The sequence below is a fragment of the Orycteropus afer genome, unplaced genomic scaffold (assembly GCF_000298275.1).
Source record: "Orycteropus afer afer isolate SDZICR_OR568_19922 unplaced genomic scaffold, OryAfe1.0 scaffold00001, whole genome shotgun sequence".
In the NCBI taxonomy this organism is placed as follows: Eukaryota; Metazoa; Chordata; class Mammalia; order Tubulidentata; family Orycteropodidae; genus Orycteropus; species Orycteropus afer.
The window spans coordinates 2,884,315-2,911,410 of record NW_006921588.1 but is presented as its reverse complement, the minus strand read 5'-3'; the positions used below and the strand labels follow the sequence as shown (position 1 = coordinate 2,911,410).

Below are 27,096 nucleotides of genomic sequence, written 5' to 3'. Positions count from 1 at the left end.
TCACTTCCAAAAATCTGAATTATTCCTTACTCTTTGCCTGATGCCCTAATGCATTTCATGACTATCTTTTTCTAAGTAAAGTATCTATGTGGAATTTTTGAAAACAAGACTAGTGCTGCTGATTAAATGTTTATTTTTAAGTTTTATTATCAGGAAAAATAGGGAATATAAAAAGGAATTTCAAAATTTACATATTGTTGTTGTTGTTGTTATGTGCCGTCGAGTCGGACCCGACTCAGAGGCGATATCACTACGGAAGTAGATTGCCCCATCTTCTTTCCGAGGAGTGGCTGGTGGGTTTGAACTGCCAGCCTTCTGGTTAGCAGTCAAGTGCTTTAGCCACTATGCTACCAGAGCTCCTAATTTACATATTAGTGTACTGCATTTTAGAATGTACTGTTCTCTAATTTTCTTATTTATGAAACATATTGATAGATAATCTAAGGAAGATTTGAAAATTTAAAATCTCATGAGAATAAAATACTGACTTTTATTAACTTTAATATCTTTAGTAGCATTTTTCTAAGAGTTAGAATCTGACAAGTTAAAAAAAAAATCAGTGGTTAAGAAGACACAAAAATATTTGCATATGCTAATAGAGTTGTTGTTGTTGTTATGTGCCGTTGAGTTGAACCCAACTCATAGCGACCATTCCTTGGATTTCTGGGGCAGTATTGCTATGGAAGTAGATTGCCTAACCTTCCTTCTGAGGAGTGGCTGGTGGGTTTGAACCGCCAGTTTTCTGGTTGGCAGTCAAGTGCCTTAGGCACTACAGCCACCAGAGCTAATAGAGTAAGGTAGATTAACCATTTGTGAATAAGAATTATCTTTGTAGATAAAAATATGATTGATGTATGGGAAAACAGACCATTGATCTAATGGAAGCCATGTTGTTGTTATTAGGTACTGTTGAGTGGATTCCGACTGTGTAACAGAATGTATAACAGAGTTGATTCCTGATGATAACAGAATGGACCATTGACATCCAACAGAATGAGGATATTATTGAACAATTTAAAATTTTTCTGAAAATAATTCAAAAATGGTTGCAGCTGGGTTCAGAAGAACATGTAGGACAAGGGATATGTCATTGTTGATGGCAGATGGATTTTGGCTGAAAGAAGAGAATACCAAAAAGATGTTTACCTGTGTTTTACTGACTATGCAAAAGTATTCAACTACATGGATCAGAATAAATTAGGGATAATATTTTCAAGAATGGGAATTCCAGAATACTTGTGCTCATGAGAAACCTGTACATAAACAAAGAAGCAGTCTTTTGAACAGAACAAGAGGATGCTTCATAGAAAGACATGTGTCATGGTTGTATCCTGTCATCATACTTGTTCAATTTGTTTTCTGAGTGAATGATCCAGGAAGGTGGACTATATGAAGAAGAATGCAACATCAGGATTGGGGGAAGATTCATTTACAATCTGCACTATGCAGATGATACAAACTTGCTTGCTGAAAGTGAAGAGAACTTGAAGTTTACTGATGATAAGCAAAGACTATAGCCTTCAATATAGATTACACCTCAACATAAAGAAATTAAAAATCCTCACAACTGGACAAATAAGGAACATTATAATAAATGAAGAAAATACCATTTATTCATGCTAGTTACATCATTACTCATGACTGCATCATCCATCATGCTGCCTATGAATACTGGTTTTCCATGACTATCTCAACAGCAAAGGTTGTTACTATGCTTTGTTGATGAGGACTACAAATGCAAGTCATATCTAACACATGCAGGAAAATGTGAATGAAAATTTGTTTTCTGATGGTGTTAAATTTATTATTGAGGATTTTATAATGTAAAAAAAATAACACATCTTCCAATTAACATCTTCTCTTGGATTATGTACACTGTGATCACTGCGTTCCTAGAATGTGGTCTCCTTCCATGTTGGCTACACCCCTGCCTTTTGCCACCTCCAGCAGCGGGGATGCTAGACAAGGGGCACAGGAGGAACAAGAAGAGTATCTAGTTTGCACAAGAAATGTATGTCCCCATCCAACACAGCTTAAATCCAGTGTGGCAGAGCATCATGTGAACACATTGATGGAAGGCAAGACATGGGTCGGAATAGTTCCTGGGAATAGCAGCTCAGAAGCTTTTGGAGGAGATATGCAAGGCTACTTAAGGAGGACATGTAGTATGAAACTTGTGGAGAAAATGGAGTGAAACCCTTGGGTACAGGACAACTGGATAAGGCCTGGGTAAAGGGCAATTCCTTTGATTCTTGTAATAGTTAAAGTTGTATGTCAACTTGGTTGGGCTGTAGTTTTGAGTGGCTGGGCAGCTGGATTGTAGTTATTCCCCATGATGAGATTATAATCACCTTCATGGTGGAATTTGCTGTCAACAGCTAAGTAGCTGCCTTCAGGGTGTGACCTGCTTCTAGTATATAAGGAGGAGCTTTGAAGAAAGTCTCTAGCTTTTGACACACTTAGAGAACCAGTGGTCTGTCATGTTTCTTGCTGATCTTGGGATTGTGTTATTTTACCTGATGATCTTCAGTTCATCAGCCTTAGCAGCCAGTAGCTGCATGAGTCACAAGAAGCTTCAGCTTCCTCCATTGTGTCTGGAGCAAGAGGCGGATCTGAAGCCCAAGGTCGAGGGATCTCCACCTGGCCCCTACAGTTGGCACTCTGAACTAAGACTTCTAGCCTCCTAAACTGTAAGAAAATAAATTCCTGTTTGTTAAAGCCATCCATGTGTGGTATTTCTGTTCTAGCACTACTGCAGTACCAAGACAGAGTGCCATAGGCCAGAGGTGGCACTGCAGTCAGGAGTCATTGCTCCAGTCCACATGTATGACTCAAACCCAGGGATTAGCAGTGTGCTCTTGGTAGCCTAGAGATCTGAATTCATCCTGTATCCCTCGAGTGTGAAAATCACCCCCAAGTCAGCATGTTAACACCATTCTGGAGGTCCAATCTCATATTTTTGTGGAAGAAGAAAAGAAAAGAAACCTCTGCTGGTTCTTAGAATTTTTCTCCTAGAGATTCCTGGGGGCAGCTGGTTTACCTCTTGTGTGGAGTAGAGGCTTAAAGAATGCCCTGAAAGTGAGAAATGGGGACTGGGACCCACACTGATTCTGGCCTGGTCAGAGACTTCTTATTCAGATGGCACTGTCAGCTCCAACTTGTCCCAGACATTGGAGGAAGACTTAGAACCTTTCTCCGAAGGTACTTCAAAGCACAGGGCTCTCTGAGTTGCAGGCCAAGGACAAGGGTCCTTGGTTGCTTGGGTCTACAACAGTACTGAATTTCCCCTCGGTCGCTCAATTGCAGTTTATTTCATTATCAGTTGCCTCATATGACTCTTGGATTTGCTCTTGAAGTGCTGCTAAGTTACAACTAAAGTGCCCTCTTCGATGTTTCAGAAGGCAACTTTCAGAGATGTGTTTTCAGGACATCTTTTTCCTTGGAGATGATTTTAAGAAAAAATTACTATATCATTCAAATATTAATGTATAAATTACTTATAATAAATATTATCTCTGTTTCAGAGCAGTGGACTGAGATCTGGAGAGACACTTCCAGCTCACGGGCTTTTCACATAGAGAAGACTCTCATGGAAATTGGGGTCATTATTATTGCTTACTGTGTTTTCATTTAAATTGATGACAGAAGAGAAACTTGTCACTTCTGCTGGAAAAATTGAATATATGACTTTTGTGGAAGCTTCAGGACTCATAAGTTATGACTAGTAATGTAAACTTATTTTTTAATGTCTAGTCCCATCCAAAGAACAATGAAAGGTAAAGGAAGTCTCTGTCGTTTTGTACTTAGAAGAAACAGATAGGAAAAATTGGTATTCTAATGCCATAGATCACACATTGTAGTTTAAGAACTTTAGAATGACAATAATTAGAAGGAAACTCATCTTTTGTAGAAAAAGGCATACTTTCATTTCTTTAGTGTTGCTATGGAGAAAAGATGTGGTAATAGTCAGAGGGTGAAACTTTATTCTTGCTCTAAGGAGTAGATGAACTCCAGACTTCAATTTAATTTCAATCTGATTTCTTCTGGTTTCCTATTTTCTTTCTTTTCTGGTGCTATTTCCTTGACATGAGGAGATACTATTTAAATCCTCCGTGTCTAAATAGGTTAGTTCCTTCAGCAATTATTTAAAATTTCTTTTGAGTCAAATTAGTTGATTCTCCACCAATGTAGGGAATGCTGAAGAGAGGAGGGTGTTCCAGGTAGAATGTTGGGTCTGATGCAAGCTCTGTCCACAGTTTAACAGTCATTGGGAAATAGGAATCTGTCTCTGTTTTAGGGATGATTCATTGTTGATCTCTTTGCTTATTTTATGCAGCTATTAAAGAAATAAAAAGCTACTCACATATAGCTGGGATAAAGATAATATAGACCACATTCGCTGCTAAAGAAGATAAAGATGAAATTAGGAAAGCAAGATGCAGGAGGGTATGTGCAATAAGGCCCTGCTTATTTAAATGTAAAGAGCAAATACAGAGATGAATAAGCATTTTTTTTTTTTTTTTTTTAACCTTCTGGAAAGATACATAAGAAAATTGGAGTCTGGGTTTGGGAGAAGGGGGATAGGGATGGTTCATTTAATTCTAATTTAGTATCTTTCTGTATCATTTGAATTTCCTTCCACGCTCTTTTATGTGGTAGGCAGAATTCTGTGGTGGCCCTAAAGATTTCTTACCTCATTGGTGTACCAAAACCACTTCCATCAAATCAACTCCGACCCATAGTGATCCCCATTGAGTTTCTGAGGCAGCAAATCTTTACAGAAGTAGATTGTCCTGTCTTCCTTCTGTAGAGTGGCTGGTGGTTTGAACCTCCAACCTTTTGGTGAGCAGTCAAATGTCATAGGCACTGCACTACCAGAGCTACTTTAGTTTACAGGCCCTGCATAATCCTCAAGTCTGTGAATATGATGGATTTTATTCCCATAATTAGATTATTTTGTCCTGGTGAGCTTGACCTAATCACTTGAGCCCTTTAAAAGTAGAGAGCTTTCTCCAATTGGTCAGCCGATCAAAGAAGAGAAAAGCAGAGGTTCAAATCACAAGAAGGCTTGAACACACCATTGTTGGGCTGAAGGCAGAGGAAGCCACATGGTAAGGAATATAGGCAGTGTCTAAGAGCTCAGAGCAGTGCCTGGCTGATAGCCAGTAGGGAAATAGAGACTTGAGTCTTAAAACTAGAGAGAACTGAATTCTGCCAAAAAGGATGAGCTTGGAAGCAGGTATTCCCCAAAGCCTCCATACAAGAACTCATTGCAGCCAACACCTTTATTTCAGACTTTGAAACCCTAAGTTAGACCTACTCACCTTGCTAGACTCATGACTGATAAGCACTGTGAGTTAATGAAGGGGTGCTGTTTGATGCTGTTAAGTTTGTAGTAATTTATTGCACAGCCATAGAAAATGAATATCCTGTACTATTTTGATTTCAGACAATGAAAATTGTATCAGAGATTATTTGGGCAGTGGAATTTATGGGGTATTTTTTACCTCCTAGATATATATTAAATGAAAACTAAATCTTAATAAATGTTATTTATGAAGAAACAACTCTTAATTTTAGAGAACATATACTATTTCAAAGTTGGAGATAAAGACATTGGGGAAGGGAAGGACACTGCAAAGTGAAAAAAAAAATCAGAGTTGGATATAAAGTTCCTGTACCTAAGTTGGATGTACAGCCACTGTCATATTTTCTCATTGATTTCTGTGTTATATTTTTTATTTATTCATTCCTTCCTCAGCCTATAAAAGATATTACAGCATGGAGAATTCCGAATTAGCATGCATTTTCATGAGGAAAAATTTCCTAAAAAACAAACAGAACAAAAATACGAAACAAAATCAATTCTTTTTGTATTTGAACCAATTTAAGCACTTTTGGCAAGAGTGTGACTAGTGAGTACTTTGTTATAGTGCACACTGGGTCTCCAGGAGGGAAGGGAATATTTTTTTGTTGTTGTTGTTCACTCCTGTCTACCCTGTAAACCCAGTACCTCCCACAGGCCCTTGCATACAGTATGCAATACTTATCGGTTCATTAAAATTAATGGATGTACCTGCTGCCAATCTTGCATTTTAAAGATTTTACAGGTTTTCTTCCACCCAGAGCCTCTCACTGCCATTCTATTTCCTACTCCAGATCAGACAGACTTCTATTCCTATGTATTCTTCAAGTCTCCACTCCTACAGCCTCCACAGTTCAGCTCCTTCCTTCTCTAGCCTGGACATTTAGGATATCTTGCAGAGGTAAACCACAGTATTTCCATTGAACTCTCTTGGGTGGTATTTAGCAAATAATTTCCTTGAGTATATGGAGGATTATTTTTTTTTCTCCAATTATCTGTTGCTTCTTGGTTTGCTAGTGTAAATTCAAATTTTTTATGTAGGGGACTCCCAGCATTTTCTCATTCCCCAAGAAATAGGAAGCTTCTTGGTGGCAAAGACTCTTCTGGCTTATTCTTCTCTCTTATCCACATGTCCAGCACAGAGTCTGGTACATACAAAAGCCCACTAAATTTCATACATGTTAACAAAACAAAAATGAATATCTGCACTGGGGAAATGTTTCTTGCAAATCAAAAACTCCCTCTGGTTATTGGACAATTCAGATCTCCCTGCTTTTATCTATTTTCTGAAAAGTCCAGCTTCAAGTTAGGTGAGAAGGACTTTTTGGTATCCAACAAAAAGAGGAGCCATGGCAGAGATAAAAACAGGGAGGAACAACAACTGTAGTGAAATTATGCCCAATGTGCATCAGTCTCTCTTTATCTGAACTTCAGAGGCAACCCCATAAGCTAAGATATTGCTTTACTCCATCCATCCTGGACAAGAAGAAGGCTTCTTTTTATGCTGTTGTTGCTAGAGTCCAACTCATAGTGACCCTGTGTGACAGAGTAAAGCTGTCCCACAGGATTGCCTAGGTTGGAATCTTTGTAGGAGCAGATTGCCAGATCTTTCCTCCTGCAGAGCCATTGGTGTGGTTCAAATGCTGACCTTTCATTAGCAGCCAAGGGCTGAATCATTTGTGCCACAAGTGCTCTTTTTTATGATGTAGGGATATGATGCTATTGATTTAAAGTCCTTCCACCAACCCACCCACTGCCGTCAAGTCGGACCCGACTCATAGTGACATCTCCTTGGGTTTCCGAGGCAGTTATCACTACAGAAGTAGATTGCTCAACCTTAAAGTCCTTAGGACTTTTTTTCCCCCAAAATAAGGGTACATTCACCAGAATACACTTCCTTTCCCATGTCACGCAGGTCATGGAGACAATTAACATGCAGTGGACTTTAGAGAACACAATTGATGCTGGTGCTTGATTAGAGCTTTAAGTGGTTGCAAGCATAAAGTGTCCCCTTAACAAAAGATAGTGTGACCTCTTGTGCTAAATCTCTATCAGTTTTTTCCCCTGGTTCCCAGTTCCTAAGGCTCCATTTAGCATCCAAAAATTGAGCTGCGTTCTTTTCCTTTTGCACCTCATTACTAACAATAAAGGAATGAAAAATTGGAGTGTTGGCTGGCAATTTTGCTGTGATATATGACAGAGCAGAATACAGGATTGCTTTTAGTCATTTATAGAGTCTCTGGATTATTGACAGGGGTAGATATTTTTCAGCTGGAATATAAAAATGGAATAGTCATATTATATGCTCAATTTACAAAAATATGAATCCCTTTGACACTCAGGGGCTCTGCAGGTAACCCTGCAGGTAGCAAGCTAATAACAAGGAGGAGGGCTTTCCCATTACAGAACTATCTTTCAACACAATGGGCTACACTCTCTTCAGTGCATTAACTGTGCAGCATTAAGAGCCATCCTTTCACAAAATCAGCAAGAGTTAAGAGGGAAAGTTCTCACAAGCACTGGCTAAGGTGTGTTTGCATTTTCTGTTTCACTAAGAAAGCTTTTGTGCTTTTTCTCAAGGCAAATGGAATCCTGTTACGACACTTCTATTCTTGTGTCTATGCCTCTAAGACTCGGAAGGAAGGTTGGACAATCTACTTCGGTAGTGATACCGCCTCAGAAATCCAAGGAAGGATCTCTATGAGTTGGATCCTACTCCACGACAGTGAGTTTGTCTTTTTTTTCTTTTTGTTAAGTTTTGGCAGCAGTGGGTCTGACTTCCCACATGACAACTGGAGTTGAGTAGTGGCTTCCAGTTTACCACGATCCAGGGAAGATTTTAAAATATATCTTGCCTTTGTGGAAATTAGTAAAAGGCACCGTTTCCAGGAAGATAAATTAGAGGGGTACCCTATCAGCGGGAACTCACCCTATATGTGGTAGCTTTGCCAAGATTAAAAATCTCTGGTGGTGCAGTGGATAGAATACTCAGCTGCTAACTACTGCTAACTGAAAGGTCGGTGGTTCTAATTCACCACCTGCTCCATGGTAGAAAGATGTGGCAGAATGGACTCGATGGGAGAGGTTTTTTGCTGCCTCATCCTTGAGCCATTTTGCTTATGTCTGAGCCCATTAGTTATTTTCATTTATGACCACTGCCAAAGCCTGCAGCATACATCTTGATGAATGAGGCCTGGCCTAAAGGGTTTCCTTTGGTTCCTTGCCGACAGAGATGGAAGAGACACTAGTATTTGCTTGACCTACTTCTGTTTTTTTTTTTCCTGAGAAGATAGCTGAATGATTTCACAGGAATTATATTCAAAGTCTAGCTTTCCATATCTTCATGGTGCACCTGATTTCCTGAACTCCCATCCTCTCTTCCCCCTCAATGCTGATTTGCCATTTTCTTATTTTTTTAGCTGGATGAGAAGATGTGTCCAGGCAAGATATGATTTCCCTAGTCTGACACAAGAATAAAACTCCTTTAACTTAAAAAGTTTGAGGCAGACTTCACATGCCATCCTCGAATTAGGCAATTCCGGTTGACAGCTTGCCCTTATTAAACCTTGCCCCAAAGTGAACCCTGCAGCTTCTGACAGAAGACGACACCAGGATGATCAGGAGCTTCTCTATGGCCTTAGCAAACCTGAATAATAGTATCTCTGTGGCTCTCCTAAACTGTGTGCTGGTTTGTGTAGCATGTTTGGCATGACAATCATCAAAATCATTTACTAAGTGAAGCTCTGTATATGACACTGTATGAGGGACACTAAAAGCGGAATATTACTATGTCATTGGAGAGCTTATAAAGTGATTCATAACTCAGCACAGTTGTGGGATATAATTAGGAATATGCTTTAGCAGTGGCATGAACACCGGCCCTGCCACTTACTAGTTATGTGAATTTGGTCACATCACTTGAGCTCAGTGACTCTCAATGCAATAATAATTAACTTATAACAAATGAGAATTTAGAGTGGTTAAGAACTCTGCAGTCAGGTATAAAAATATTACCTTCCTAATAGGATTTTTTTATGATTAAATAAGATAATGCTCAAGTCTAGCATGTGGTTAACCAGTAACTTATTGCTGTCGACTCAATTCTCACCCATGACAACCCCATGTATAGCAGAGTTGAACTGTGCTCCATAGGGTCCCCAGTGGCCGAAGGTTCAGAAGCAGATTGCCAGGTCTTTTTCTTTCCAAGACACTTCTGGGTAGAACTGAACCTCTAACCTTTTGATTAGCAGCCAACACACGAACCATTTCCACCACCCAGGGGCCTCTCATCACGGTACTTTGTAGATACACGTTATTAGTGGCCATCAGAGTGCTCTGCCTGTCATGAGATAAGCTACGAAAAATTCCCTTTCATATATGTCTTACTGATTTGGACAGTAAGGAATTTTGCAAATGAGAGGAGTGAAAGCTGTATTGCTCAATAAATATTTAATGAATTGATTTTATTGTAGAAAGTATTTAAATGCATGAACATCAAGCTGTTCTGCTAAGGTGTGGCTTCTTAATTTGGGAAGTTTTTGTGGAACATTGAAAATAATTTTAGAATTTCAGATACTGTAATGGTGAAAAAGAAATAAGAAGAATGTGCCTTTAATAATGTGAATTACTGCCTATTCCCTTTAGGAATGAGTTCCTGGCCGTAGAAGTCTCTATCTAGACACCCAGATCAAGCAGAATACAAAGGTCACAACGCCAATTTCATCTGAAACCTGTTTTGCAGTAGCAGAGTCTTGGTTTTTAGGAAAAGACCTGTGGTTGCTATGGAACTGTTAATAACGATTGTTGCCTGTACTTCAGTTCCTCATACTCCCAATCTCCAATATAAAATCACTTAGATTTGGGCTGTAGGGCAGTAAACAAACTTTCAAGCAGGAATTAACTAGGCTTGCACATTAGTGTCTTAATGTAGAAAATGACTTTCATTATAACCTTTATTTACACTAGCAGTTTGGCTAGTTGAAGGAGCTTCTAGTTTCCTGATAGTGAGTTGAAACACATGAGGTTTAAAGCTTGCTCTTCTAGATAACCATTGCTAAATGCAGAAACAGTTTGGGATTTCATTATGAAATAAATGCCAAAAATCTTTGTTTCGTGCAGAACTGATTATGGCCTCAGTCTCTTTATTTTTAATGTGTAGAAATAACCAGTAATTCAACCATATCCTAGATTGCTTAATGGAAAGAGGAAATTTGTTCCTGTTGCAGTATCTTTCTTCATTTTTTTCCTTCCTTCCTTCTTCTTCCTTTTTCTCTCTAAAGGAAAACCTTGTAGAAAAATGACATTTCTGCTGTATTTCTGTGAGATTTGTGATATATATAATAGACACTTCTTATTCTTGAATAGTATTTCTATGGATCTCAGTCCTTATTAATGTATAACCAATCTTCGGGGAAAATGAAACATTTCCTGAGCTCCAGGCACACAATATTGAGAATGGGTTATTGGATGGGTGGGAAGAAGTCATATCTAATTTGGGGACTTTGCAGCCTCACCAAGATGCAAACAATTCAGCAATAATATAGAATATATAGTTTCCATTTCCACAATTGCCGCTCTCTCTAATCCCTACAATATGTGTTTTCAAACAATTATTTGGCCTAATTCTCTGTTTTATTCCTTAGGATTTTAATGCTCTGAATGTGGAACACAGAATAAATATGATTGTCAGTAAAACCTAAAAAAAGTGCTTGAGTGCAGTTTTCTACTGACATGTAGCTGGCTTATGGCAGCAAACGAAATAAGCATTTTCGAAAAGGAAACGTAAACACTGCATTAGCTCTGGATCTTCCAACTCCTTGGCTGCAAGAAGTGACAGCAACTCCATAAAGGTTAAACAGGAGTGCTTTGGGCCCTGAGTGAAATTAAGTCTTCTACCAAGTGTATGGCCCTGAAGAAGACAAAGGTTTATCTGCATGAATAAACTGAACATATAGTTCAATACATTCATGTTTGCAGGACTGTTTAAGGTATTATAAGGTCTGGTACAATACAATAAAAATGCAGATAGAACTATCAAATTCATCAAGCTGCTGCAATAAATTCAGATGCTCTCCAGAGCTGGCAAGGTGATGTCAAGAAAGTTAAACTTGAAGAATGAGACTTGGATTTATAAACGAGATCAGGGGAAAAAGAAAGCAGAGTTAATAGGGAAATCAAGACTGAAACAATCAACATTAATGTTTGGAGTACAGCTTAAAAATCAATTCTTTCTGCTTGTTCTAAAATTGTTCTGCCAAAAAACTGACATTATAATATACTTTTTATTTTTGGTTTATTTTGTCTTCTTTAACACAGACATTGTTAGTCCAACAGTCCAATATTGGGGGTTACATTATTGCAAAACAAGACATAGGTTATGCCATTGATACATTTGTTAATCCTATACCTTTGATTAAAACATAGCATAGTTGGTTAATATTGTTTTGGTAACCTATATCTGTAAGGTTATTCATTGTGGTATATACTAAATGCAGTCAATTTGCTCCCTGGGGTCAACTGCCTTTAAACTACAATTTAATGATTTCTTAAAACATTAGCATTTGTAATAAAAAAACAAAGTAATAGTTCAGTGTAATGTTAGGCAGCAGTAGAAATAACCCTGTCTGATAAATACATACATACACATAAAAATTAGCATGCTTGAAGAAATTAAAAACATATTCATATTCTGTGTGGTTAGTATCTAACTGTAATATGACCTGCAATGAAATAACCATTATCTATTAAAAAGGGAAAAGAGGATCCTTCCTCCCCAAACCTGTTGATTTTAATCTTACAAACCTACACTGTATCATATCAAATATAAGCATTATTTCAAATTTGGAGAACATTAAAGTATACTAAGACCCAGCTTCCCACAAAAACCAAAAACTAAAACCAAACTCACTGCCATCGAGTTGGATTCGACTCATAGGACCCCTCCTTGGGTTTCCTTGGGTTTAGTGATAGTGGTATCACTATGGAAGATTGCCCAACCTTCCTTCCGAGGAGTGGCTGGTGGGTTTGAACTGCCAGCCTTCTGGTTAGTAGTCAAATGCCTTACGCACTATGCCACCAGAGCTCCTCCCACAAAAGGGAGTATATATTAATTAATATTCAAAGACTTTTATTCACTCCAATGTTAAAGAGACAGCATCCTTTTGAACTTCCTTAGAGAATTATTTGTAATATCTTTTATTTATTAAGAAAACAAATCTAGCTTTAACACTGTAAAATATATTTGTTATAGTATTTGAAAATATTAGATAGTAAAAAATACTGTGAAGACATATTCCAGGATATATAAACTTCTTTAGTATTGTCATTTAAACAGTGAAATGCAATAGTAATATTGTAAAAATTTTACCTTTAAGCAGGAAGGTTTTTTCTTTGTCCTTCATTCTCTTTGGCATTTGTTTCCAGTTTCTCCTATTTTCTGGCTTTTCCTTTAGTTTCCCCCCACCTTCCAATAGTCCTGACCTTCCTACATATACTTCAGTACTGAATTATTTGTCTTCCAATTTTTCCTTCATTTGCAATAAACAATGGCTTCTATTACGTGAGTAGCCAACTGAACACTCTCCTACTTTCTGTAGACGTTTTATTCTTAATGTAGTTTTATCTTTAAATTAAATACATATGCATATTATTTATCACATACTTAAAAGACTAATTAGATTCACAGACTACAGTGGAAATTCAATATATTATTGGTACATATTCAGCAAGCTTATGGAATGACCAAAAAAAAAAAAAAAACAAAACCCAACAACATTTCATGACTACTATCTAAAGTATAACCAGAAAAACCAACCACACTGCTGTCAAGTGGGATCTGACTCATAGCAACCTTTCCTTGGGTTTCCAAGGTGGTATCACTATGGAAGTAGGTTGCCCAACCTTCCTTCTGAGGAGTGGCTGGTGGGTTTGAACCACCAGCCTTCTGGTTAGTAGTCAAATGCCTTAGGCACTATGTAAAGTATGGTTTGTTTTTGACTAAGCAAATTGATTAGTATTTTTCAACTGTTCCACTTCCTCTTCCTGACAAAACTTGGAGACATTCTACATAAATAGAACCTAACAGCAAATTAGAAAGAAGTGAGCCCCTGACATATTGCTTTCATAATAAATTTTGGTCACATATATGCTGCTACTATGTAATAAATTATTGCTGCCTGGACAAGAACATGGTAGTGAGTGAGTAGTGCTGGGGATGTGCAGGCATTTCTTGCTAGGCTCTAGTTAGCCATTTAATGAAAAGTCGGGGCTGGACCCAGCGGGCTGTGCGTTTAGGCTGTCTGGTCCACTTGGAGCACAGCTGGCTGCACAGGTTCCTGGTCCGACCTCTCGGTCTCCTCTGGGGTTTGCATGTAGCTCTCCTCATAGCGGATCTTCTGTGCGTATTCCACAGCCACTGCCTCCTCCTCTTCATCTTCTACAATGGTCAAGTCGATGTTACTGTCCATCCCCAGGTTACCACTGCCTCTCAAGGCTGGCCTCTCAGCATCCCCTTCTGTGCTCTTCTCCTCCACCATAGATGCTTCAGAAAGACCCTCTGTGACTGAACTCTCCTCGTGGTCATTCAGCATCTGGTCACTGCCAGGCATATCTTCTGATTTGGTCTCACTTTCTACAGGGCTTTCTCCTCGGACTTTCTTTCGACCAAAACTGAGTGGAGAAACCTTGAAGGGGGAGATTTTTCCTGAGGCGATTTTCTGGTGATTGGAAGCCAGAGATTTCTTAATCTTCTCCCTCCTCTCTACAGACACGATCTTTGTTCCCAGCTTGCTCATCTTTTTCTCGATGTTCTGGCGTGAAAAAGCTTTCTTGAGGCTGTCCACTTTCTGGAGGCTGGATCTTTTTATTTTCTCTGCCCTGCTTTCTTCCGTCTTCTCCTCGTCACTGCCTTCCAGACCCTCTTCATCGTGGGGCAATTCGTCATCTGATGAGAGGTCCACCGTGTGCAGGGTTTCCTCCAGAGACTTGTTTTCATCAGCCAGCCCCTCCTTCTCTTCTGCTGCACTGGAAACCGGCTCTTTCACAAACACGCTGGCAGGGATCTCATTTTCTTCCTGAAAATAGGGATAATGTAGGTTCCATGTTAATCACGCATTTCACAAACAGTCCTGAACTGCCGTAATTTGTGTATGTTTTTGTGATACGGCCATGATCGAAACCCCACATTTGTGGCTTCAGTGTTTTAGAATAGAACAAGTTAATTCTAAACTAGTCAAGTCATTCCTCTAGGCTGGATAAGGCCAAGGGCTGCCTGTTGGGAATATCAGGAGGGCTGCTGGCTAGAGCTCTATCAGTGACAGGCAGGGGGGAAGTGGGCTGTGCCTCAAATAGACCAGGAAGTTGCTTAGATAAGTGAGTTAAAGAAAGTTTCTAGGAACCCAGATGCCCACTCTCTCCTAGCCTCCTCGAGGTCAGAGGGCTCTGCTGCTGCCAAAATGCCACTGGAAAAAAAAAAAAAAAAGTGCCTGAGGGTTACTTGGAAGATAAAAGATGGAGACTAGGCAGAGAACTGGGAAGTCCTCAAGTGTTAAAACATCATGCAAAGCCTTAATTAACCAACTAGAAGTCAAAATATGGTCAGCCTTAGTATTTGTTTAAGCATGTAGACTAATTTTGCTTTTGGCATAATTTTAGAGTAGAAGACAAGAGGGCTAGCTTATTCCTGAAGCTGTCCTTTGTGGGTTAATCAGGGAGATGGGTTGTAGGATTATAGTGGCAGGCTAAATTTAATCAAGCCTCTATTGTTAAACAGGGGCTCCTTAGGCAAGAATATATCACCCCCTCCTCCATTGAAGAGTGAAGAGAGGAGCTCAGGAACATGGTCCCTTGGCTATTCCCAGCCCATCTTTTCCTCTAGCTTCTTGGCACAAGGATCCTTTCCTCACAGTGCACAGCCTAAAACTTGCCTCCTGAGTGTGAGGGAGGTTGTGTTCTAACCTTACAAAATGGAGAGATCTGGATTCAGACAGGCTTGGTTTGTACAGCATAGGGATCCTTTTGATTTTTATATATTTTCTTGATTATTGGAAAATGAAGGAGCCCTGGTAGTGCAGTGGTTAAAGTACTCCACTGCTAACTGAAAGGTCTGCAGTTTGAACCCATCAGCCATTCTATGGGAGAAAGATGTGGCAATCTGCTCCCATAAAGACTACAGCCTTAGAAAACCTATGGGACAGTTCTACTCTGTCCCATAGAGTCACTATGAGTAAGAATCAATTCAACAGTGATGGGTTTTTTCTTATGGAATCACTATTGAAAAATGAAAGGTTGTCTGCAAGGTGCCTCCACATTTTCTTTTTTTACTTTTTTCCTTCAGAAAATATTTATTATAATTAGTATTTTTGTCATATTTATATCTAGTTATAGATATCTATAGACATAGATCTACAGATATATACATAACACACACACATATATATGTAATACTGCTTTGGAAGAAGCAAAGAATATCTCTGAAAGGGAGTCACTAATTTTAATTACTTAATGGTTATTCATATTAATTTTTGAAGTGATCATAACATTGAGCAAAAGGCAAAGACAAAAAACTTATACATTTTACTTCAGAATTTTTAAATAATTATTTTCTAGTATTTGAAAATGTGCCTCCACATTATTATTGAAAAGAAGGGTACAGAAGAAAGAATGTGAGCAGGAGGACCAGGCCTCAGGCTCTGTTGTACAGATAAATAGCTGCGTGACTTACAGCAGGAATCTTCTTGGGTCTCAGAACAAGAGGTCTTGATCTTGACCAGCACTGCTCTTCCGGGGGAGCAGGGATTCCAGAGAATGACAGAGGAGCGTGAGCAAGGCCCCACCTCTGCCTCTGCTCCAGCCAGTGCCTCAGTGTTACCTGATTATATTTTGTGCTATCCGGTGAACTTGCAACAGTCAGAAAAATAACTGGATTTAATGAATTTATAAATCTATTTGGAATCTAAATTTCATGCAAAGTTCATATTAATGGCAAAGAACTTGTCCTCATTTTGTAATTTTTGATTGAAAAGCCAAGAGAATTGGTTTATGACTGGAAGCATGCTCTAAGGGTGTGATTGCATATTTTTAACTTCCCGATAGAAAGATTCAATGAACAAACTTCTGATACTGTAAAGAAACTCCCAAATCCCTCTCCTTATTAACTACTGGATGGTATAATTAAAAGATACAGTCCTGTTTCTCCCTCCATACTCACACTAGAGTCCTTTCCATAACTGGTTAGAAAGAAGGGATAAAGTCTTGGGTGGGGGTTGGGGGAGAAAATGCAGAATGTCTATCTAGCTAAATAGAATTCTTGCTATAATGAAGATATCCATACTGTTCCCCAAAGCCCTCTCCACACTCACCCATTTTGAATGTCATGCAGTGTCAGAAACACAGTATGTAAGACCTGAATGCAGTATGGGATTTCCATGAGTCATTTATGACATGGATTTTTACAGAGAGCATCTTTGCCATGTTTCAGATTGAGGTTGCCTGCATTTCACTAGAATATCCTCCCCATGGGGGGTGGGCATTTTTTTTTTTTTTTTTTTTAATATCTTTTGTTCACTTCAGCTGTGATCCCAAAACAGGTAAGGAACAACCAAGTGAATCAGAGACTGTGAGGTACCTCCCTTGCTCAAGAAAGGCAGATTCATGGTGAACCCTGGGAGTCAAGGAGAAGGAGGAGAGGTCACCAGGGAGAGGAGAGGCTATCACTGCTGTCCCTCAGTGACTAGGACAGTGCTTAGTACATCATGGGTGCTCAAGAGGTACTTGTTGAATGAATTTGTGTTGGGTAAGGTACCTTAAGAAAGACCCAAGGGTGGCTGGAGTGGAAACTAGGCTTCCATTGGTCAGGCTTGAGGACTGCACAAAGTAATGGGCTAGAAGTGAGTCGGCTACTGCTGCTTCCAACTGGGAAATCAGGTAAACCTAAGGCTTAACGTGGGCAGAGATTTCTACCTATAAGGAAGGATTTTATTCTCAGTGGATGATGATTACAGGTCTTGCTAGTTAGCCCAGAAGCAAAATGACTTCTGGGGTTTGACAAGATGATTGGGAAGGTTTGACAGGAGTTGCTTGCAAGAAAGGAAGAAACTAAGAATTCAGTGAAATGTTATTAAAAGTCCTTAGTAAGAAAGGTAGAAATTCAATGAAGCCACACCTGTGGTTTCCAGCTAAACAAAGTACGGGCATGTAAATTAAACATTTACCTCAAGTAGACACACGCCCTGGAGAGAACAATCATGGGAGAAGGAAGGGCTGCTTATGCACAGGGAGACAGCTCAGGGCGCAGAAGTGTATGGAGGGATGGACACTGGGAAGAGGTAACTATAGGGAGGAAGTGGGAGGAGAGCTGTTGCATTGTAAATTTTGGTCAATGACATGAGACAAAGTATATTATGTGAACTGCTGTATGAAAAGTGAATTTACGCTGTAAATCTTCACCCAAATCAAAATAAAATAAAAAAAAAAAAAAAAAAGAAAGGTAGAAATTCAAGCAGAACTTCTTAATATTTTTTAAAGCCCTGGTTATCAGAGAAGAGGTACATTTCACATAGCATAATCTCTCAGGGTAATCAAAGTTAGTAAATTGGGAAACTTCCCTTTCTTCAACCTCAGCAAAAGATAGATTACTTAAATATACTTAAAAAAGAATTAAACTAATAATATTAGTTTTTGCTTAAATGGAAATTTCATCTCTAAAACATAATCAAGGAGCTCTGGTAGCATAGTGTCTAAGGCACTTTACTGCTAACCAGAAGGCTGGAGGTTCAAACCCAAGAGCCACTCCTCAGAAGGAAGGTTGGGCAATCTACTTCCATAGTGATACAGCCTCGAAACCCAAGGAGGGGTCGCTATGAGTTGGTTCGACTCCATGGCACATGACAACAAAAAATAATCATAGCTACTTTTAGGTCTTGGGTGTTTTTGTCTCTCTCTTCATGTATCCTTTGAGGAGAGTATATAATAAGGTGTATCAGAAGTGATCTGTGGTGGATACAAACTGCATGTATGAGGGTAGTCAAGAGAAGGTGAGAAAACCAATGAAAATCTTTTATAAAATGACAGGGAGATTTATATAAGGGTCCTCTGATGCCAAATAGTAAAATAAACCCAGTTTATTGTAACAGAGATAATCCAGTATGAGTTGGGCATGACTTTGTGTAAATGGAAAGATGTGAAGTATGTCTTCTTGGCTCACTGCTATGCTTCTGCTGTCATTTTAATTACTCAAGCAGCATTTTATGTTCTGCCTACTAGACAGTGTTTATTTGGTGGCATCTTAGAGCCTCAACTCTGAAGCTACATCCTTTATTTTCATGCAGGAATTTGTGAATGTCCAAACATATTTAGATCATAACTTCCCAGAAGCAGAAAAATCCGATTCTGGTACTTTTTACCTTTTTACTATAAAATGTATATGCATGGTGTTTCCTGATGGAGTGATTTTAGGGTGAATTTCAGATGTTCGATTTGAACTTCAGATGGTGTCTCCTCTGTAACTGCACCATCCTGCATCACCCAGTCTCTCCAGCACCCGTGTCCTTGGTCTCAGTTCTCTCTCACACACGTTTCATGGAAACACTTGCTATTTCATATGACTACAGGTGAGGTGACATTCTGCCTTCAGCCTCCTGTTGTAATGTTTCTGATCTGCTTTCTCTTACAGATTTCAAGACCGATGTCTGTTTCTAGGGGAAAATTGAGAATATAGCTTCAAGTTTGTCACTGCCTAGATATGCTAGTTCCCTGTGTACCTACGCAGGGTTTATGGCTGCTTCAAATGGCACTAAGAATCCCTTGCAGGCTACATTGCTCCCCTGGGCAGGTCCCACAGAGGCGCCCAGGAGCACCTAACTGCTCGGCCTACAGATTGGTTTGCAAAAAAGTCCTCAGCCTCCATTGATAAAGCTGCTTCTGGTTCTGACCTTTCAAAAGGACCCTCAGGAGCTTTTCAAAGGTAGAAAAAATTAAACAGCACACTTCAAACATATATGAATGATATGCTTGAAGCACAGAAAAGGAATGGAAAGAACTCTAGAGAAGTGGCATTTTTCCTTGCACTTTACTGTGTTTGCTGTTTATATTGATTCTTGTGAACCAAGAGTCCCAGTCCACACAGAGGAACTTGCCCACATGCTGGGTACTTCTTAGGTCGGGTCCCATGGAAGCAAATCTTTGCACATACACAGATATGAACATGTTAAAAGAGAAGGTGACTCTATAACTAGCATTAGAAAATAACCAAGACTTTTATATTCCCATAGGGATGTGGCAGTATCCTAGAGGGATATAAAGACCAAAAATTTGTTTCCATGGGATGTTTTATCCAATAATCTCCAAATACCAGTTATTAAAATGGAACTATGCCTGCCTGACATTCTGATTTATAAGTCCCTTTTACACATTGATGATTTTCTCCAGCTCGTGTTTCGGAGGTATAGATTGCCGAGTGGATAAAGCCATTGATTAGAATTGCACCCCTAAGGCAGCTGTCGGAGGAATCAGCAAGTCATAAGAATAAAATGCATTAGTTATAATCCCTGAGCAGTCTTTCACATTCTGGAGGATTTAAAAGTTTCATTATTTTTCAGTGTTATCAAGGGTTCAATTCTTTTTTTAAGATCACACTAGTTAGGTGTTTTTGGTTGCACATAGAAAAGAAAAAAAGAAATAACAAATCACACTGAATTATTTAAAAGCTGATGTAGATAATAAACATGAACTTTACTGTAGTGGAATTATAGTGTTTGTTTTACTCATTTCATAATTCAACTCTATAATATCCATTACCAATAAAGCAAACTTTGATTCTTAGTGCCTCTGCTTCCTTGACATAAAACGAGGTTCAACAGAATGATTAGCAAGGTGCTTTCTGGTCAGAAAATATTTGATTCTGTGGCACTAATTTAAACCTCATATGTGTGTGTGTGTATGTGTGTGTGTACATACACCAAACTCATGGCCATCGAATTGACTCTGACTCATAGTGACCCCTCCTTGGATTTCTGAGGCAGTATCTCTATGGAAGTAGATTGCCCAACCTTCCTTCTGAGGAGTGGCTGGTGGGTTTGAACCTCCAGCTTTCTGGTTAGCAATCAAATGCCTTAGGCACTATGCCACCAGAGTTCCATATATATATATATGTGTGTGTGTGTGTGTGTGTGTGTATGTGTGTGTGTGTGTATGTATATGTATATGTGTATATGTATATATATATGTATATGTATGTATAAAATTAATCACAAAAGTAATCCCATTGTGTACTAATGCCAAATATATCTCGTTTTAAGTGAGAATCAAAGCTATAGGACTTGAAGTGCACTGAGGAACATTTTTCATTAATTCAATTCAAGCAGATATAGATCACAAAACAATGGAAGAGTCAGTCTTTCTTAGGACTGGCTGCATCTGAGATAAAGTCTAGTTTTTATTATATGAGAGAGGTAATGATTCTTTTGAAAAAATACCAACAATAATCAGTTATTCACTTAAACAACTTGGGACACTACTGACATCCAATAAGTATAAATTATAACAATAAGAACGAGTGTTTTTTTTCTCTTTAGCTCATAAGCTAAAAGAACACTGGATAAGTAGCACCTCTAAACCAATATTTCATTATGAAAAGTGTAATCAATGTGATATAAACATTGTGAGCCTGTCTTATAAAGGTGTCTTTGATTATCTATAGGCCCATTTCTTTCAAGTCTGTATTAATTTGACGGTTTTCAGTGTAGTGGTTTCGGGTAGAGAAAGTACCATCTTAAAAAAAAAAATCAATTTTAAAATAGGCTGAAGATGTTATAGTTTTTAGCACCCTTCTAAAATTCTAATCTCATGGAGGGAACTCAAATGATGAATATTTGAACACATTGATAGCCTCAATTCTCCAGAAATGTTTCTACTGCAAATATCTAACCTTTTTTCTCTTTTCACCCAATTTAGCAATTTTATGTGGATGAAAGTGTAAGCTGTCCATGAGAACTCTCATTTTGTTCCCTGGATTTTAAATCCTTTCCAAGCTGCATTTTCAAATAATCATTACCAGAACTTTAAAAGGATGTAAGTGGGTACCACACCCTCAAGGCCAGTTACCTGGGAATTTGTACGCTCTTCAAGGACCATAAAAAATTACCTTTTGATGGTAAGTTCACTGATTTTCTCCACAAATTCTATTTTTAGTATAGGATAGCCATGCTTACAAGCAAAGTATTAGTCTTTCCTCAACATCTGCCTTTCAGGCTGCCACCCCTTCGAGTCTTATTTCATTTATGCTGGGTCATACCATAGTATTTTGAATTTACACATTGATCTTCAGCTTTAAAAAAGAAATGAAAGGAAAGGTGCTGAGTTTAACAAGGACTTTAAAATGTATTTTATTGTTCAAAGGGAGATGAATGTTTCTCCACTTTTAGATGGTTATAATTTGAAGTAATTGCTAAAGGATTAGATGCTTAACAGCTACAACAATGTTGTAAAGATCAGCACAGACTTAAATAAATAAATGGCATGTTTTAAGTAGGAAAAATTAAGAAAATAGTATGGAATTAAAAAAAATGCAAATGTCCAAGTATCTGGCAAAGCAACCAACAACACCAAGAAGAAAACACCTGCAGGTTTTGGAGGACTCGAAGAGGTCATGATAGCACTTCTCACATTGGAAATTCAATGCACTACACACTACAGTAGGAACTCTGGTGGTGTAGTGCCTAAGGCACTTGACTGCTAACCAGAAGGCTGGCAGTTCAAACCCACCAGCCACTCCTCGGAAGGAAGATGGGGCAATCTACTTCTGTAGTGATACCACCTCGGAAACCCAAGGAGGGGTCGTTATGAGTTGGGGCTGACTGAACGGCACATAACAACATACACTACAGTACTAACTACACTCAAGTCAGGGGATAGATCTTTATCCTTAGTCTCTTATGATCATATTAAATCTTGTCTTAAACTAGAAAAGCAAAAGATTTAATGAGGGAAAGTCCAGCATAGAGTTCAAGTGACTTGAAAGTGTAGTAGCTAAAGTCGGACCTAGTACATTACCCGCCCTGCACACTCTCTGCACGTCTGGCCAAGAAACAGCCCCCCTCTGCCATGCTGTGAAGACTGTGCTGCTGCTACCATCACCACCACCACCAGTTGCTATCAAGTCAGTTTGACTTACACCACCCAACGCTTGTCACAGTAAAACTATACTCCACAGAATTTGCAATGGATTGTTCTGGAAGTACATCACCAGACTTATCTTCTGAGGCACCTCTGAGTAGTCTCGAATCTCTAACCTTGGACTAGCAGCTGAGCACATTAACCATGTGAATCACCCAGAGAGTAGAAAAGTATATATTTAGGAAGGTCCTTTGGACAATCTTTTGCTTTTACAGAACTGGTGGTGACGTAATGGTGATTTCCAACATGGTGACAGGCATACAGTCCATGACAGGGAGTGTGTACATTTGTGTGTGTTTTAATAAGTCTCAACTGAGAAAAAGCATAAATAGAACTGCTTTAAGATCCTGAGTAGGGCAGGGTCAGTTTTACTCAAGTGTCGTATTTCTAACCAAGCAAAAGTGTAGCCTCCTCTCTGGAAAAGTGAATTTCAAATTCACCAGGTAGTAGCTTCTATTCATCGAACCCTTATTCCATGCCAGTCACTGCTAAACATTTTAAATGTGTTATCTGGTTTATTGGGCAACATAAGAAAGGAAGCATCAGTGTTTAAGAGCACATGCTTTGAAATAAGTCAAACAAAAGTTTGAATCATCTCCACAGTTTGCTAACTAAAATTCAGACAAGATACAAACATCCCTGAATCTTTGCATTCTCATCTGTAAATTGGACACAGATAAGATAATGCTCATAGAGATGCTTAGCACAGTAGGCAGGGATTTTTAAGTGCTTAAAAATTTTTGGCTCTTAGAAATATCCATAGTGTACAGATGAGAGAACAAAGACTTGGAGAAGCTACAAAATGTGCCCAAGATCACATAGTTTGCAAACGGTGAAACTAGAATTTGAACTAATATCTGTATGACTCCAAAATCTATCATTTCAACCAGTATAATGTATTACTCTCTAACATACATTATTATTTTATTGAATGGTGTAATCACTACCATGAAATTTCCTACTTGAGGAAGGATCAAGAGAAAGAGAGCAACCTTTCTACGGAGGACTGCACTTGCACTTGCTTTTTCAAAATAATCGTCTTCCTATGCCTTCAGAATTGAGATTTCTAATACCACTTAGGCCAATAAAGGCTCTTACGTGGCTTAAGAAAGGCCCAGTTACTTCCTTCTAGTTTCCTGCCTCCTAAAAGCTCCTAGTTAATGCTCTTTTAAAGTGTCCTTGGGGGCTGCTTCTTCAAGGCCTCAAAATGGAGTCTGCATTGGGTCTTCTCAGCTTCTGCCTTGGTCTTGAGTTCTCCTGTGTTAGCCTTTCCTCACTATGTGGGGAATTCCTACCATGTCTGGCGGCAATTTTACACCTGTCAATTCAATTCCACAAAATGGGGATTATATCTGGCCTTCAACAACAGTATGTCCCTTTAAGTTCCTCCATGGGTTTTTTTTTTTTTTTTTTTTTAATGATTTATAATTCTCTTGAATTTCTAGTCACATCTCTCTCCGTCACTCCCCATCCCCTAACATCTGCAGAACATCCAATGCAAAACAAAACAAAAACCAATCCCAATAAATTGTGATTCTCCTCTACTAGATACTCTTTTTTTGTTGTTTTTTCCTCCCTAACTAAGGATGGGACAAAAGATAATTTCCATAATTTACACTGGAAGGAAATTTCCTTTGGTGACTCAGATTTAAACGGGTCTGTACATGCTTTGTTTTGTTTGGAGATCAGTATTTAATTTAGAAATGCCTTGAGAGCTGAGATTTCTAATATCTTTTAGGCTAATTAAGTGAGGATCTCATAAGGCTTAAGAAAGGCCCAGTTACCCGTATCTCTTTTCATTTGGTGCATGAAAAGCTATTCCATTTGCATTAAAAGCTGCAAAGTTTCCCAGCTGCCAAAGTCTGCAAGGTATAGGAAGACATCAGCTGCCTGAAGCTTTACAACACTCGAGTGCAATTTGGGGAGGACAAAAAAGCAGTAAGAAGAGGCTTTCCTTTTATGGGGGGAGAAGGCTTAGGTTCTAACTTGGCAGAGCCGATTTGTTAGAACAGGAAGGCTCCTTCGGTTTAAATTCAAATTTCTAAATCTCTTTTGGGAGATGAAGGCTCTCCCTGTGTGCCTTTCACAATCAAACTGTTGGTTATAGCCTCTCCCCTCTATGGCTTTGAAATCCGTTCCTATTCACATGGTCACAAGGAGACAGCCTTGGGGCAGGGATGGCATAGCTTACAGGGCTCTGTGCTGGCTGGGTTCCGCTGGGCGGAAGGGCTGCCCTGGGATTCACAAATGCCCACCATTTGGCTCAACAACAGCCCAACGCAATGTCCCTGTCCCCAAATAGCCTCTTGCTACATTAATTGCATCATTGATGCATTAAAAAAATTAAGTGGCCTTTTTATTCTCAAACAGCTATCTGAAGGAGCAAATAGTCAAGACCAGCCTTTGTGACTACAACCAATAACACTGCTTTTATTTTACTTTAGAGATGTGTTCTCTCTGAGCAATGAGAGGTGTAGCTAGTGTGTATGTGAAGAATTATGCTCTATATTTTTAGGGCATCAATTGCTAGAAAAGAGCTCAGCAAGATCGCTTCCCTAAAAAAGTCTTAAGAGGAAAAGGTTAGTACTCTAATGGAACTGGTTTTCAATATTTGGTTAGTCCTCCAAACGTTGCTGTTTGCCGGCGAGTCGGCCTCCAAACAAAGGCCTTGGAAAAGAAACAGTTCAAGTCTGACTTGGTTAAAACAAAACAATACACAAATTTTTTTTTTCACATTTCAACAAAGAGTTAATAAACAGCCACTGAATTAATTTGCCTTGTCCTGCTCACAGCTGCGGCCAGAGCCCCGTGTTCACAGTGCAGAGAAAAATGCATTTGACTGCATTGCACACACCTGTACACATTCCCAACCTTGATGGAGGGCACCTGGGTACAGACTGACACATATTTTTGGCCCAATACCACCAGGTAATACCACCAGGTAATACCACCAGGCATCTGCCTTGGGTTTAGGCTGCAGGGACCTGTGAAATTCCCACCGCTTAGTGCAGATTTTACATTATTCTGCTGAAGGCAGAAAGGGAACAAAGCCTTGTGTGTGTGATCCCTGATAGGACAGATGGACAATCGACTGTGAGAGCCGGGACAGCTGAGATCAGGCATGTTGAGGAGACCCTGCCTCGGTGTGAGGAAGCAGCTGGGGGCACCGACCTGGAAGATGAGCACTTTGAAGTGGTTGCGTCTGAGGAGCTGGGCGTGGTTGTTCTCCAGTCGCTTCACCTGGGCGCTCTGCTGCTCCATGCGCTCCCTAACCGCACGCGTGTGGGCGCTGACCTTCCGGGACTTCTCCAGCAGTTTGCTGACCGTGTTGCTGGTGGAGGCCTGGTACTTGGAGAGCTTGGTGAGGTCGTTCTGGATGCCCTTCACGGAGCCCTCCAGGCTGATCTGCCGCTGCTCCATCTTGTGCTGGTTCTCCTGCACAGCGTCCAGCATGTTCACCAACTTGTCCAGCAGTGTGAGCACTGTGACGGCGTTCACCTGTGAGTTGTCCCGGATGGCTTCCTCCGTGCTCCCCAGGTGCAGGCTAGGGCTTGGCGTGGAGGAGGGCATTGGGCTGGGACTCCATGGTGTCTCCTGCCGCACATCAGCACCTGGGTGCTGGAACTTTTCAGCTTGTGCAGCGTCCTCTCCCATGATTGGGCAGGTGGACAAGTTCTTCCCGGCTGGGAGCGTCTGCTTGCGCAGGTGAGAAGAGGGGGATGACCCGAGCAGAGTGAGGCCGGCTGGCGAAGTTTAGAGCACCGCTCCCCAGGACTGGCAGAGGTTCAGACAAGCAACAACTGGCTATGCTGATCAGGGGAACTGCATTCCAGCTGTTCTTAAAGGTCCTACTCCACCCAGTGGGAGGCGAAGGTTACAGAACCAAGAACCACTCAGAGTTCAGAAGCATTGTAAACACTTCCTAACTTCTGCTCCGTACAGGACACTTTGCGGCAGGTTTAGATTTTCTTTTTTACCCTCTCTTCCCCTTTTAAAGTCAGTTCAATGTCATATTTCAATCATGACTTCATCTAGAGGCGGAGAAAAACATGCTAACTTGGCCCAGCTCCACAGCCTGCAGTTGGCTAGAGCTAGTAAACTTTTCACTGGCTGCTATGCTACAGATGCAACAGAGTGCCTGTTTTTTTTTCCTGGATACAAGTTATTGTAACGGAAATTATTGTTTGCATTCACCCTATAGCTGACCGATGGGCTGCAGAATGTTGTGTCCTAGTGAGAGGGGCAGAGTTCAAAGGGTCCTGGTAGCCACGTGCATATCATAGGTTCCCATTTCCAAAGGAATGGAAGTAACGGTGATAAGAAAAAGAAAAACAGCCCCATTATTCTTTTCGTTTCAATTAGGGATGCAAGATCAGCCAAATAGGCTGAATTCAAAACAAAACAAAACAAAACTCACTGCCATCGAGCCAAATTTGACTCATAGCAACCCCCTTTTGATTTTCCAAGGTGGTAAATCTTTACTGAACTAGATTGCCTAGTCTTCCTTCCATGGAGTGGCTGGTAGGTTTGAACCACCAACCTTCTGGTTAGTAGTCAAATGC

At 39.8% G+C, this 27,096-nt stretch overlaps 1 protein-coding gene across 1 annotated transcript; it reads right to left on the bottom strand.

Moving 5' to 3' along the window:
* Nucleotides 1-13,653: 13,653 nt before the first annotated feature.
* On the bottom strand, nucleotides 13,654-26,188 carry CAVIN2 (caveolae associated protein 2). Its single transcript, XM_007934499.1, has 2 exons — nucleotides 25,706-26,188; nucleotides 13,654-14,436 (listed from the first exon to the last, which is right to left on the bottom strand). Exons 1-2 carry the CDS (start codon nucleotides 26,186-26,188, stop codon nucleotides 13,654-13,656), a joined length of 1,266 nt encoding a protein of 421 aa, XP_007932690.1.
* Nucleotides 26,189-27,096: the final 908 nt, after the last annotated feature.

Coding starts and splice junctions, on each gene's coding strand:
- CAVIN2 (XM_007934499.1), bottom strand. CDS start 26,188: ATGGGAGAGGACGCTGCACAAGCTGAAAAGTTCCAGCACCCAGGTGCT. Junction 14,437..25,705: donor TCAAAGTGCTCATCTTCCAG/GTCGGTGCCCCC, acceptor CCCTATTTTCAG/GAAGAAAATGAGATCCCTGC.